At 42.5% G+C, this 12,811-nt stretch overlaps 1 protein-coding gene and 1 long non-coding RNA gene across 6 annotated transcripts in view; one reads left to right on the top strand and one right to left on the bottom strand.

Moving 5' to 3' along the window:
* LOC114876907 overlaps nt 1-12,811 on the top strand; it is a 173,913-nt gene that overhangs the window by 12,563 nt on the left and 148,539 nt on the right. For both annotated transcript variants that reach the window (XR_003789471.2, XR_003789469.2), the window contains exon 2: nt 9,622-9,660. This is a non-coding gene — a long non-coding RNA (uncharacterized LOC114876907). The remainder of the gene's footprint in view (nt 1-9,621; nt 9,661-12,811) is intronic.
* Nucleotides 1-12,811, bottom strand: part of LOC114876903 (gamma-aminobutyric acid receptor subunit beta) — a 76,038-nt gene that overhangs the window by 4,548 nt on the left and 58,679 nt on the right. Inside the window, exons 5-9 of one of the 4 annotated variants that reach the window (XM_029188825.2) lie at nt 12,499-12,581; nt 4,817-4,954; nt 1,988-2,272; nt 1,768-1,916; nt 119-260 (exon numbers count right to left, since the gene is read on the bottom strand). In XM_029188825.2, the coding sequence (XP_029044658.1) occupies nt 119-260; nt 1,768-1,916; nt 1,988-2,272; nt 4,817-4,954; nt 12,499-12,581 (797 nt within the window). Of the gene's footprint in view, nt 1-118; nt 282-1,767; nt 1,917-1,987; nt 2,273-3,474; nt 3,613-4,816; nt 4,955-12,498; nt 12,582-12,811 lie in introns of all 4 variants that reach the window. The other 3 variants (XM_029188822.2, XM_029188823.2, XM_029188824.2) reach the window with 3 other exon arrangements.

Here is a 12,811-nt window from a genome sequence, read left to right as displayed (position 1 = left end):
TTATTGGGAAAATTCAGTTCTTGTACGAAGGATATCGGATCACTTTTATTTGGGTTGAAATCGAATTAGATTCGTAATATAAATAATATTTCGACAGAATTGATGTATTTAGTCGCACCGTAAAGTTTGCTGATATCCTTGCCAGGATGAATGAGATGTTGGGGCGCTGGCGCTGCCTCCTCGTCGGCTCGTCCGTTTATGGTGTTCTCGAGTGTCCCACCTTTGCTGTGTGCCTTCGGGTCGTGCACCTTGAACCGCACCTCCTGGACAACACGGGACCACTTACAAGAGACACGGCAGTTCGATGTGGGGTGTCCTTCTTTGAGGAGAACCCCTTACTTTGGTAGATTGGCATGCGACATCGAGGATAGGCTACTCTTTCTCTTTCTCTCATTTTTATTCCTCTCGTTATTTAACGCCGTGATTTAACCCTTTCGCCGTGGGAACGTTCGGTTTGAAAAATATTCAAACTATACCATTACGAAACGTTGTAAGATGAAATTAAATGCATTCGAATTGCATTCTTGTTCGTTGCATATGAGTTTCAACATCAAATGCTTAGATTTGTTTCAACCCTAAATGGTAGATGATTCTAGTCTAATTTGGTGACGAAAGGGTTAGAGCGATCTACAGACAACTCACCTGACTTTAAGATCAATTCACGCGATTCCATTTTCCTCCCCTAGACACCAACTTTCGCATTCGATCCGTGTTTCGAAATGTAATTAGATTCGTTGTATATATTCTACGAAGGTATTTGCCACGCTTATAATGCGCGCTTCGTGCTCGAGTTTAATCACGCTTGAAAAATAAGAAAACAGAGGAAGAGGATACCAAAGACATCGTTAACACTCGGCTTCTTTCTACGTGTAATTATCATTAATGTCCGTCCGTTCGCGGTGCTATTTTTCCAAAGTCGTAAAAGCAGCTCGAACGACTCGTGGACGTTGAGAAGAAGATATCCCCCGGCTTGTACGTCGTGTCAAAGAACGAGTAATTAATCCAGTTGAGAATTAATTAAAACGCCTTATCCCGGCGACAGTTTTTTACGCGGCCAACCTCGTCGTCCATCTGCCGGCACCGCCTTCTTTTCCAGCCTCTTTTCCGCCACCCTCCCGCCGCCGTTCACCCTCGCGCCCCTTTAATATTTTTCGTTCTCGTTTCACAATTCCCGAGATTAAAAGAAAATTTATAGTGCATCGCGTTTCGCCGTGCACGAACCACGCGGCCCGACTCGGCCCGGCTCGGCCCGGCCCGGCGCAACGCGACCGAATGGGAATTCATTTCACAGAACCTTTTAGCTTTTGACCTTTCGCGGCTTGTTCGTATTTCGAGTGAAAAAAACATTTTTCTCCTCTTTTTTTCTTCGTCCGTTTCTCTTTTCTTGTTTCTTTTTTTCCAAGAGTAATATCGAACGATATCTCTCGCACGATATCGCGAATATAATCGTCGTCGAATCGGGGTTGAAAAGGTGGGATCAAAGATGGTTGATGGCTAAACTAGAGCAGCAAAAGGCGATGGTACGTCGAAAAAAGAATAACAAAAGGAATCAGTTCATCGCGAAAAAGAAAATAACGCGTGATCGCGCTATCGCTTGATCTGCACTAATGAACAGGCTATTCTAGCTCGTCGTGAAATCTTTAGAAATTTCATCGACCTACGTGTGTCTAAAGGCAGAACGCGTGGCAATGACGACGGCAAAAGAAAGTCACTAATTGGAAAGAAAGACAAAAGGGGCGCGAAATGGCTGGTCGATGTTGCACTCACAGTTTGCTTAGGCGCGTGGTCGCCGTGATCACCGGGCACCCCTGGCGGTCCTGGATTCTCTCTCGCCGTTTTCATACTCTCCGCTATCTTTTGGAAACGATTCTTCCTCATTTGAATCCTCTTTGCCATGTAACCCACCGTCGCGTATTCTGTGAAAATCAACCGGTCATCAAAATCTGATTTTTATCCCTTTCCGCGGTAAGAGACAGGAGAAACTTACCGAGCAACGATGCGAACACCATGACGAAACACGTGCCCAGGTAAACGTCGATGGATTTGACGTAAGAGATTTTCGGTAACGCCGCGTTCGTCGACGACATAAGGGTGGTCATGGTGAGCACAGTGGTGACTCCAAGGGCGACTCGAGCCGGTGTCGCGTTTCGGTTCAGCCAGAAGCTCACCCACGAGATAATGACGATCAAGCCCGAGGGAATGTAGATTTGAATCAGGTAGTAGCCCATCGACCGTACGAACTGGATCTCGCAGGCCAGCCGCGAATAATTTCCTACGATTAAAAGATCGACAGTTAGGACAGGGGGACGGAGAGGCGCCATGAAATGTCTCTTTCTTTCTTTCTTTTTTTTTCTGTGTCTCTCCCTTTGTCTCTCTGTCCTTCCTTTATTTCTTTTTTTTTACTTCCTTCATATCTCTCTCTTTCTCTGACAATCCCCTTTGCCTTCTCTCATCGATCAGTCCAAACCAGGGAAAAAGCGACCTGGTAATTCGCCACCGACTCTGTTGCTTCTTTTTTTTCTTTTTTTTTTCATCGTTTCCGTTGGTTGCGCGCGATGGATAGGTGGATGCACGAGGGCTGGCGAGATGTTAAGTAAAGTTCTAGCCGTTGATGGATCTGGTGCGCGTGGCGTGCTTGTACGTGTAAGCTCGGTCTCGCGAGTGGATGAGCGAGAAGATCGCGTGTACCGTAGGAAATACGTAGCTGGAAGCGAGTGGGCAAAATGGTGGATAGAAAAATCGAGTTGCTCCTCTCGTTTCTTCCTTCGTTCGCCGTAAAAGATAGTCCAGGTTTACAGCAGTACGCTTCGCTACGGATCATCAGAAAAATCAGCGACGTTCCTGGCAGGAAAATAGGATTTCCTTGGAACCACCCTGATTGCCTCTGGCTTTCACTGTTACGAGCCCGGTCGTTAACTTCGAGTACGTAGTAGAACTACGTCAAAGAGGAGCGCTACCGCGAGGAGAATCTAACGTTTTCTCTGTAAAAATTATTCACGAGTGGAGAATGTATTCCATTCGAAAAATTTCAGGAAGAATTCATTTTCAAAAATCGCGAAACATAGCTGAATTGATTCTAGAAAGAGTTTCTTTCGTTCGATTTGCTCTGGAATTTTTCGAACAGAATATTCCGAAAGGATAGAAAAAGGAAACGATTAAAATTCGTAGGAAAAGCGACAACGAAGCAAGCGGCATGGGGGGGGAAAAAATGGCCGATTAACATCCACCAGATTCGTGCTTATATAGAAAATCGCGAGAAAGAGAGAGATATCGATCGATCGATCGACGATTATTCGAACGTAGAATAAAACGTTGCTACGAACGACATCGTGGCTGCGGACATCGGATAGCGCAAACGTGTCTCTCCACCTTACCCATACCTTACGTTAAAAACGATCATTGAATTATTATTATTATTGTTAATTATTTTTTGAATTGGTTGTTGGTGGGGGTGGGGTTCTATTGATACGTTACCGGTAGTAAGACTAATCTCCATGGCACGTTGACGATGACCAAGGACCTTGAACTGAGGTAGGGAGACCTCGTTGCTGACACCGACGCTGTTCGGTCCCTCGTTCCACTTGTACCGGATGTCCCTCATCGTGTATCCGACTGAAAAAATAGAGAGACCCCCCGCGGTTGGTACGTACCTTCGCGGAAGCCCTCAAACGCGTATCAGCTCCGAGGGGGCCTCCACTTACCTCGCACCCCCGTCAAAACCCCAACAAGTCCGTTCATTCTTTTAATTCCATCACTTTTTTTTTTCCTTCTCGCATATTCCCACCTTATCCTTTCTTCTCTCTTTATCTCTCTCTCTCACCGTTCTTCTCTATCTATCTGTCCCTCTCCGTTCATCCTTTTATTTATCATCCCTTAACAAAAGTGGACAAGGATCGAATACGAACGTGAGGGAAGACGTGCGAGCGAAATTCATTCGTTCTGCTCGTTTTTCATCGTTCATCTCGTAGTCGATCTCAGACACGATCGAAAACAGAGGATTACGATAATTTTTTTAAAAATTCTTTTGTCTCTTTGAGAGCCCGTCGTGTCGGTTTGATTTGATGTTGTGGATAGTGGGTCCGAGGTAGACTCGATACTATTTTTATTTCATTAAAGATTCAAAGAAATAGCAAGGGAAAGATCTAACCACTTTCTTTATTCCGTCCTTGTTTTTCATAATACATGCTGGGACAAGAGAGTTTACGTTAGATTTTTCCTACGTTTTTCCAGAATTCAAAGCACATCAGAATTTTTTCATTTTCGCTTTGGGTTAAAGAACAAATCGACGAATTCCATTGATAAATAGTATACGGTCGAGCTCGAACGGTGATTAAGGAGGTCGTAAGGGATGGATTCGTATGACCGGGAAGTACGTCTTCGTCCTTTTGTTCCGTGGATTAAAAAATATCGATGAAGTCGATTGATTAAGTCGATCGGTCGATTGGTCGAATGAGTTTAGCCCCGGGGACGTATCGTCCTAGCGGGTAAAGCGGTTCCCTGATCAAGGAACAATCAAATGTGTTCGCGGTAAGGCAACACGGTGATATCGGTGCATATCGGTGCGAATCAAGGTGAACGAAAACTGGACAAACAACGAAAGTAAAATAAAAGTACATTGTATATACAGAAAAAGAAAATGATAAAAAAGAATCATTGATTAAAAGAAGATTGCTTTATACATATGGTATTATGTATATACGGCGTGTACACGGCGTGTGAACAATTAATTTACAACAATTCAATACAATTATTAATCATCTGCGCGAGCCTCTGGACGAAGTTCAGAAGGAAGAACTAATAAGAGGGGGATATCTACCTGTAGATAGGTGTATGGTTGAATGTCGTTGCCTGTGACCGAGCACGCGAAACTGCGGTAGTTCCACCTCGTTCGAGATGCCGACCGATTGTAGGCCGGCGTTCCATTTGTACCGAATATCGCGCATTGTGTATCCAACTGCCGGGAGAACAAGAACACAAATATCTTCGCTCTAACATACAATAATTAGACACTCAAGTTTTGTGTTTAGGTGGTTGGATTACCGGGAGAAAATAAGGGTTCATCTTAGGGTGGTCGCTTTGATTCAGGGTAGGAGTTTGTAGATAAGAAGCAAAAAATCTTAATCGAGCACCCTAAACCGCTTTCCCTCTACTTTTCTTCTTTTTTGTTTTTTTTTTTTTTTTTTTACTATTTACACATCTACATGGAACACATTCTGTCCCAACACGTTGGGCTACTCTAGTCTATTCTACACACGTTTAAGTCGGCTTAAGGTGCGTTTCTGCACTGCAAAAATCGTTGGGCGTAGTCGAGCTTTGCTCATCGAGTCGAAATATAAATTCTAATTTGATTTTTATAGTTTTTGAGAAAAAAAAAAATGATAATAATCGCTCTTGCAATTCTTTCTAAATTTAATGTCTTTGGTTTCATTGAGCACTTATTGTTGAAAATATATTATTTTGAAGATAGTATTTCTATTACGAACAAAAATAAACAAAGATAAAATTTACTTAAAGAGGTACAAAAAAATATTGTAATTAGGATTTAAATTCCATGCAAGTTTCTATCCTAAAATTGTACTTTTCATCTAATCAGAACCTTGTTTGCAATTTATATTATTTCAACTCGGATTTAGAACACTCGTCCATCGAAATGATTGAATTAATTCCAGTTAAACATTTTACCCGATGAAAAAACAGTAATTCCAGATTGTTGCGCGAGTGCAGCGTTTAAATTGCTTATTATGGACGCATAAGAAGCAGCTGTTTCAAAAAGAAACCACGTTCAACGATTCGCTTTTCATACGTCCATAATTTTGATCGTTTATGAAGCTGCGTCTACACTATGTAGCAAAAGAATGTTATAAAACAAACTGTATTATAACAATATGTTTTTATAACTAGTCCTATAACAATCGAACTTTGTCATACAAGAATATTTCATAATTTTTTTTTATTTATACCAATCACTTGATGGATACCATGAGAAAATTTGCTATATTAATAGAAAATAATGTTAGATAGTGTAGAGTTAGCTTGGGCGATCGAGGCCACAAGGAACGAAGGAAGGTGTACCTTACGAAAGTAAAGACGATCCCCGTTCGAAATTAGAACAGATCGTTTAATCGTAGAAGAATGAGTTTTCCAATTGGTGAAATTTTCCGCGATCTATCGGAATTCGCACCTATTTATGTTCCTCTAATTCCTCGGCGCGGCCTCGAACGCGCGCATACCGGCCCGAGAAACATTCCTCCGTAACTGAATCTTAGGTGATTACGATCGTTACACCGCATTCCAGGCACCAAAGTGGCATTCCATCGCGGCGGTGGCCACATTGCGCGAACATCGGCGAAACGTGGATTAAGCGATCCACGACCGAGTATTCGAGATTAACTGCTTTTGTTTTTGGAACACGGAAACACTATCGCGCACACCCCGTTCCGTTTGCTCATTTTCGGCCGAGCAAATGCCACGCCGTAATTCCGCCCGACAGATTTATCTGCACGATCCTCGGCGTTTCCAGCTCGCGCCGATTGCCAGCTCCGATCCCAACGTTTCAACGATCTACGAGAGAGACTCTTTTTGCCCGGTTCGACCAACGATCCCGAATAAATTTGAATTATTTTCGTTTATCGATTTCCCCTTTCGTAACTTTGCCAGTCTACCGTGGTACGATAGAAAATATTTTCTCCAGAGGGTGTAATAATATTTGATTAGGTCGGTGACTAAATTCTAAACTTCTCCCTTGTATTTTCTTTCAAAATACCAAAAAGTTATTTCTTTTTCTACAATGCGCGTAAGCTAGCAAAGTTTCGAATTTCCTCGAATCTGTTTCAATTATTTTAACTCGAATGATACTCTTTTCGCCGACGATCGTCGCACGTAATTTTGGTGCAACATACACAAATGAATTGTTTCTCGATAAAAATATCCTGGATTGGGGCAACGTTAAGCATTACAGGGTGGTGGGGACAATGGGAGATGGTTAGAAACGGTGAATTATCGAATACCGTAAGTAGAGGAGAATTGCATTGTTATTATTATAACAGAGAACTCGAGGATCATAGTGGTGGTAGCAAGTTTAGGTATAAAGACGATAAGTGGAAAGTGTTATAAGTAGATATGGAGAAGCGAAGAAAAAAAGTATCGTGCATCGTCATGCGTCGGTGGTGCGGGATTTGGAAAATACACAGGGGGTGGTTTGGTACACGCGCGCGCCAACACACACACGTACACACGTACATGCAATTAGCAATATATACGATCGCATGCTTCGTGCCACGTAATTTTGTACGTCATTCCCGATGCCGCATGCTTTGTGCTTTCACTAGTGACACAAATTCTGAACACGGAATTTAACTATCTTTTCACTCCCGTTGAAAATCCTCCTTTGCAATATTTCCCCCGTACGTTAATCACGTTACTGCCCAATCCCGTAAATAGCTCGAATCGAATTCGTACTATCGATTTATGCGTTCCACGATCGTCCATCGAGGTGATCCTCTCCGAACGAAAATTAGAAGTCGTTTGAAACGAAACGAACGAATTAACACGACTTACCGTCAAACAACGAATTCAATCCCCTGATAAGTTTAAACATAAAAATATTGCATTTTTAGTCTTCTCGTTTGCTAATTAAACACTTAATACAGGGACGAGCATCAGGGAAATTTCTTGGAGCAACGGGTTGCATCGTGATCTACAATTGATATATTTATTTTTCTACTTACCCAAATCAAAATAAGGAAATATCGCATTACTTTGTGTAGATCACGATTTATCGTTCCAAGAGATCGTCCTAATCTCCATACTTAATTCAAATACATCGCTAAACACAAAATAAAAATGTATCGTGTCTACGAGCGTTAAATGCAAGCTGCGTTGAACGCGTCGTCAAGATACGCGCAAGAAAAACAGGAAGCAAAAAACTCGATGCCGACTAATGGTGGGTTATAGTCGAAAAAGATTCATTCGGTCCTGGACCGGACAGCGTAACAAAATGTTGTCGTGCCAAGGGCATGCCTTTACGATTTTTCATCCAGGCCAAAAAGAAAAAAAAAATAGAAAAAAAAAAAGAAGGAATCATCTACTACTTGGTTTCGTCTATTGATCAGCATACGCAAAAAAATATAGAGAAAGGGGGTTGGAAATAAGGTATGTACGAGTATACGGAACGAAAATTAAGATAATACATATTTGGAATAATTAGGCATACCGAACGGGGTTGGGGGGGTGGGGCCACGGTGTCACCTCGTGGCTAAATGCTGCAGTCGTTTCGTTCTTTACATGCGCTGGGCTAGATGCACAATGCGTTTTAATTCGGTCGCACCGTAGTCGACACGTCGTTTTCTGTGTTTTAGCCTCCTTCGGGGCTGGCCGTCGTCGGCCCTTACTACGTCCCCGGACACGAGGCTCAGTGCTATATGTCGGAGGCTTATATTTTTTAATTTCAAAAGGGGCCAGGGGTTTGGTATTGTGATAGTGATGGTTAGTGGTGGTGGTAGTGATGGTGGTGGTGGTGGTGATTCTGTGACAGTGGCATATAGTGACTTTGGTGTTCATGTAGCACACGTTCGTACACTTTAGTCGTCGGAGCCAACGGGTTTGATCAGTATTTTATATTTTATTTTATTTATTTTTTTTTTTGAAACCTCTGGTATTTACAGCCGTGCGTGTGCTCTATGGGAGATTTATTTTTCCTCGAGTTTTGTGCGATTTCTCCGTCGATATACATATGTCTTTTCTCTTTTTTCTTTTCTCTTTTTTTTTTTATTACGAATAAACGTATCGTTTCGTTGGGTTCTTCAACGCGAGATAACCGTGGGTGCGGAGAAATTACACTAAATTTCGCTAAGACCAATGTGATACTTCACAAGAGTGGTGAATTGGTAGAGTGGAGACCCTTCGGAGGATGCTCGTAAATTCGTTTCACGTTCACGTCACGCTGATTGCGAATGCAGAAAATCGACCTTTCTTTAGGTCTCTTTCATTTTATTCCGTGTAAAGCAGCACGAAATGCGTCTGCCCTCGCTGCGTGAACGCCGGTCGAATCGGTATCCGCCAAGGGGTGGATCGACGATCGACCGTACTTCTGCGCGATCCAGCTCGCTACCTGTCGCTCGAATTTACTGCAAATTGCACGTGTCCCCTCTAGTCGACGATCTAGCAAGCGTAATTACGATCGTTAATATCATAAATTGGCCCGACACACAATGGTCGTCTTTCTTTCTTTTTTTTTTCAGTCGAACCAAATAAATTCGCCGGTCGGAAGCTTGTCGTTGACGAGCCGCTTTGTTCCGATAAATAACGAGTATCCGGCTACTGTAGAACGATAACGAGATTAAAAATAACGACGCCAATGAATCGTGTTCGGGAAAGTTTAATTAATCTCTCGTCTACCCTCGCGCGCAGGGTTGTATCATTTTTCGCGAGTCAATTTTTGAATTTACAAATCGGTCAGTGTTTTAATCAAACGCATGAGGAATTTAACGGGTGAATAAGGTTGGATTAATGAAGATGAATTACAGGCGATCGATGTTCGTTTACAAAAATTTACTGTAACGAGGGAATTTCGTGAATGGGTTTAAATCATTGATATACTAATTGTATTTTATTTGATTTCAGCTGTTCGTAGAGGTTTTGCAGAATTAGCGTGGGCGGCATGTAAGTAGTATTAATATTATTTTTGAAAAATAATTTGGAAATGTTTCATTGCGCTCTGTTTAAATGTGTAATAAAAAGTTATATAAAATCACAGAGGTGATTTCGATTCGAAAGGATCAGCAACGATTACGCGAATGTTAATTACTCGGAAAGTAGGGGAGGTAATGCGTGGTCCGCGACAGATCGGGACAGAAATACTTCTAACGACGGTAATAATTTCGCTCGGTACGAAGCGGGGAGCAATTAAGGACGAAGACACGATCCGGCTTTCTACTCGGTGAAACTAATCAACGAACTTGGTCAAGTTACTTTGATATCTCGAGCGTCCGACTTCCGCCGGCCTTTCGCTCGTATCCTGCGAACGACCGACTTTTAATATAGATCTCTTAGCCGGAACGAGTTAGGCCGAAACTTTTTCCATTGTCCCCCGTATAGATTACCAATCTCGGTGCTAGACCGACGTAATCAAAGGCACCGGATGCGTTTCACGATCCTTTTTCATTCTCCTCCTTCTAGATCGCAACCCCTGTCCGTCCCTCTGACGCGAGACGATCACTTCGTAATTCGATCGTTATTAGTCGCGTCGTTTAACCGTTTATTTATGCGTTTGCTCGTCGATAATATCCCGTCGTTAGGCGAAGCGAGTAGAAACCTCCAGCGGATTAAACGGTACAATTACCGAACTTATTGATAGAAGAGCAGTGATTTAATGGCCGTTGAACGATCAAAACCGCCAACCCGATTACCGTCGACGAATTAATCGACTACCATGCCAGTTTATCAGAAATATTTCTAACGAGCCACGCTCGAACCGTCGACGATAAGTTTTCGATGCCAATTAATCGACACCGTCCCGCGATTATTTTCCGCGAGTTTTTATTATTATTTTTTTTTAATAAGCGTTTGGGTAGTCGAAGTTTGATCAAAGAGAGCATCCGGGCATCCTCTTTCGGTTTCACACACCCAATCTTCGCGTGCAATTTGCAGCAGTGATGATCGGCGCAGGCGCGCACGCAATCGCGCGTACGCAAGCAAATAAATGAAAATAATAATTGTCGCAGTCACACACCCCACACACGCACAGATGGTTGGTTTTAGGCTTCCCCGTACGTGCCACCGTACACTGGTGTGTTTAGCTCATCCCTCGCTTACGAGAACCTCTCGTTATTCTCTCTAGCCTAGTAACGCTGATTAGCAGCGACTTGTCGTTAGATCGAGCCGTATATGTCTGTGTGTGTGTGTGTGTGTGTGTCTGTTTATCGCCGACTCGTCCCGTGCTGAAGTCAACGATAATGTAAATTGCGTACGCAACGAGCGTCCCGTTCGGAGACGATCGTCGGTTAGCAATTGCGGACGACTCTCGTCAAGGTGCTCTTGTTGTTCGAACACTGGTGCCTCGTTGGACGGAACCGGACGCGTGATTCGAGTTGAAATTGTTCGATTGTACGTTTCCGAAACACCACCTGATTCGCTCTCGAAACAGTCGCCGTTCAATCGAACCGCAACGCTCGAAGATACCTTTTCAAGAGGTTCTCTCTCTATCTCGAGAACCACTTTGACTTGCTGGCAGGATGGCAAAGGAGTAAGTGGGCTATTTTCTTTGCATCAGCTGATTTTTCAAGCGCCCATCTTGTAAGGAAACTTTCACAGGAGCTTCTCTTCTGTTTTAATAAAATTGGATAGGATCAAAAGTGAACGACAAATATTTATATTTGCTGAAAAAGATTTTTCACTTGTCACGTCGCGTTATTCGATAATAACGATAGATCTAGAATAATAGAACTAATTTAATCCTGATTTCCTCCATTTGCCACCTTTCCAGCAACCCACAGTATATCACTTTAATTATTTCAAATCGAGATTAATGATTCATGATCGATAACACGAGCACGGTTCCGCAGATTCACGATGCAGTAGAGATTCAATTATCGCAACTACCCTGTGTCTTATCATCATTTTTTTCCCTTATCAATCGAACCCATTTTTTTTTTCTTCATACGCAACGATACTGGCTCGTTCAAATTGACACTTTAACAATGAAAAGACAGCAGATATTCGGAATAATTGAATAGCCACTTTTATGGCAACGGTCATCGTGAATGGTATATAGAAAACTCGATAAGAGTGAGCGAGAGCTGGTGAGTGAGCGAGTGAGTGGACGGAGTGAATGAAAATGACCCACGACGATGCCGTGGATCGTGTGATTGATTCGTGTTAGTGAGCGTGTCAAGTGGCGAGTGATGGACAGACAGACAGACAGATAGATAGATAGCTAGAGAAGGAGAAGATAGAGAAGAAAGAGGGGAGCGAAAAAAGGGGGTGGTTCGGGAAAGAGGATGGTTGGAACGGTTTGTTGGTTGCGTTGAACGGGGGTGATAGGGTTGTAGGTGTTACGATATTTCGTATGAGCATGTAAAAGAAGAACATACGAGGTTTTCTTTGATTTTCTTTTTCTTTTTTTTTTTTTCATTGTCTCGATGCATGTACGCATGACAGAAGCGTCTTTCTGAGTTTATCTGAAAAAGGGGTTGAAAGCGATGTATTGTTGAGTCTCGTTTAATCAATGGCAGTCGATATCTTCTTCGAATCATAGTTGATATTTGTCTTCTTTTTCTCAAAGAAATTCAATGAAATTTCAAATTATATCGAGAATCATCGATTGCCATTTTTAAGATCGACACTGTTGATGCTCCAATGATATATTTGGATAGTTTGTATATTCATGTTCGTCTATGTAGCGTGTCTGTGTGACAGTGGACGGAGGCGAGGGTGTCGAACTTTCTCAGATCGTCACTTGTTCGTATATATGCATTTATACACGCACACGTGCGTACTTACAGCTCTCGATCTCGATATGGCAGAGCTGTCGGTCCATCGGAAAGTATTGCAGATTCATTGGACACGATGCCGTGATCGTTAAACTGAAACAAAACGTGAAAATCGCCTTTACATTCTATTTAAAGATTCCTCGTCTTCGTTTAATCCTTCCCCGAGTTCTCGTTAATCAATCCCCAAATGAATGGGTGTTGCCATTTTTTTTTTACTGTGGAATTAAATTTACCATTTCCAGTAAATGCATACGTTTATCGCAACCTCGATGTATGCTTCTGCTAATAAAAGTTGAAATTTCATTGCGCGCGAATACATTTAT

Source organism: Osmia bicornis, chromosome 5 (genome assembly GCF_907164935.1).
Source record: "Osmia bicornis bicornis chromosome 5, iOsmBic2.1, whole genome shotgun sequence".
NCBI classification, from domain to species: Eukaryota; Metazoa; Arthropoda; class Insecta; order Hymenoptera; family Megachilidae; genus Osmia; species Osmia bicornis.
This window is presented reverse-complemented; position numbering and strand designations above follow the sequence as displayed.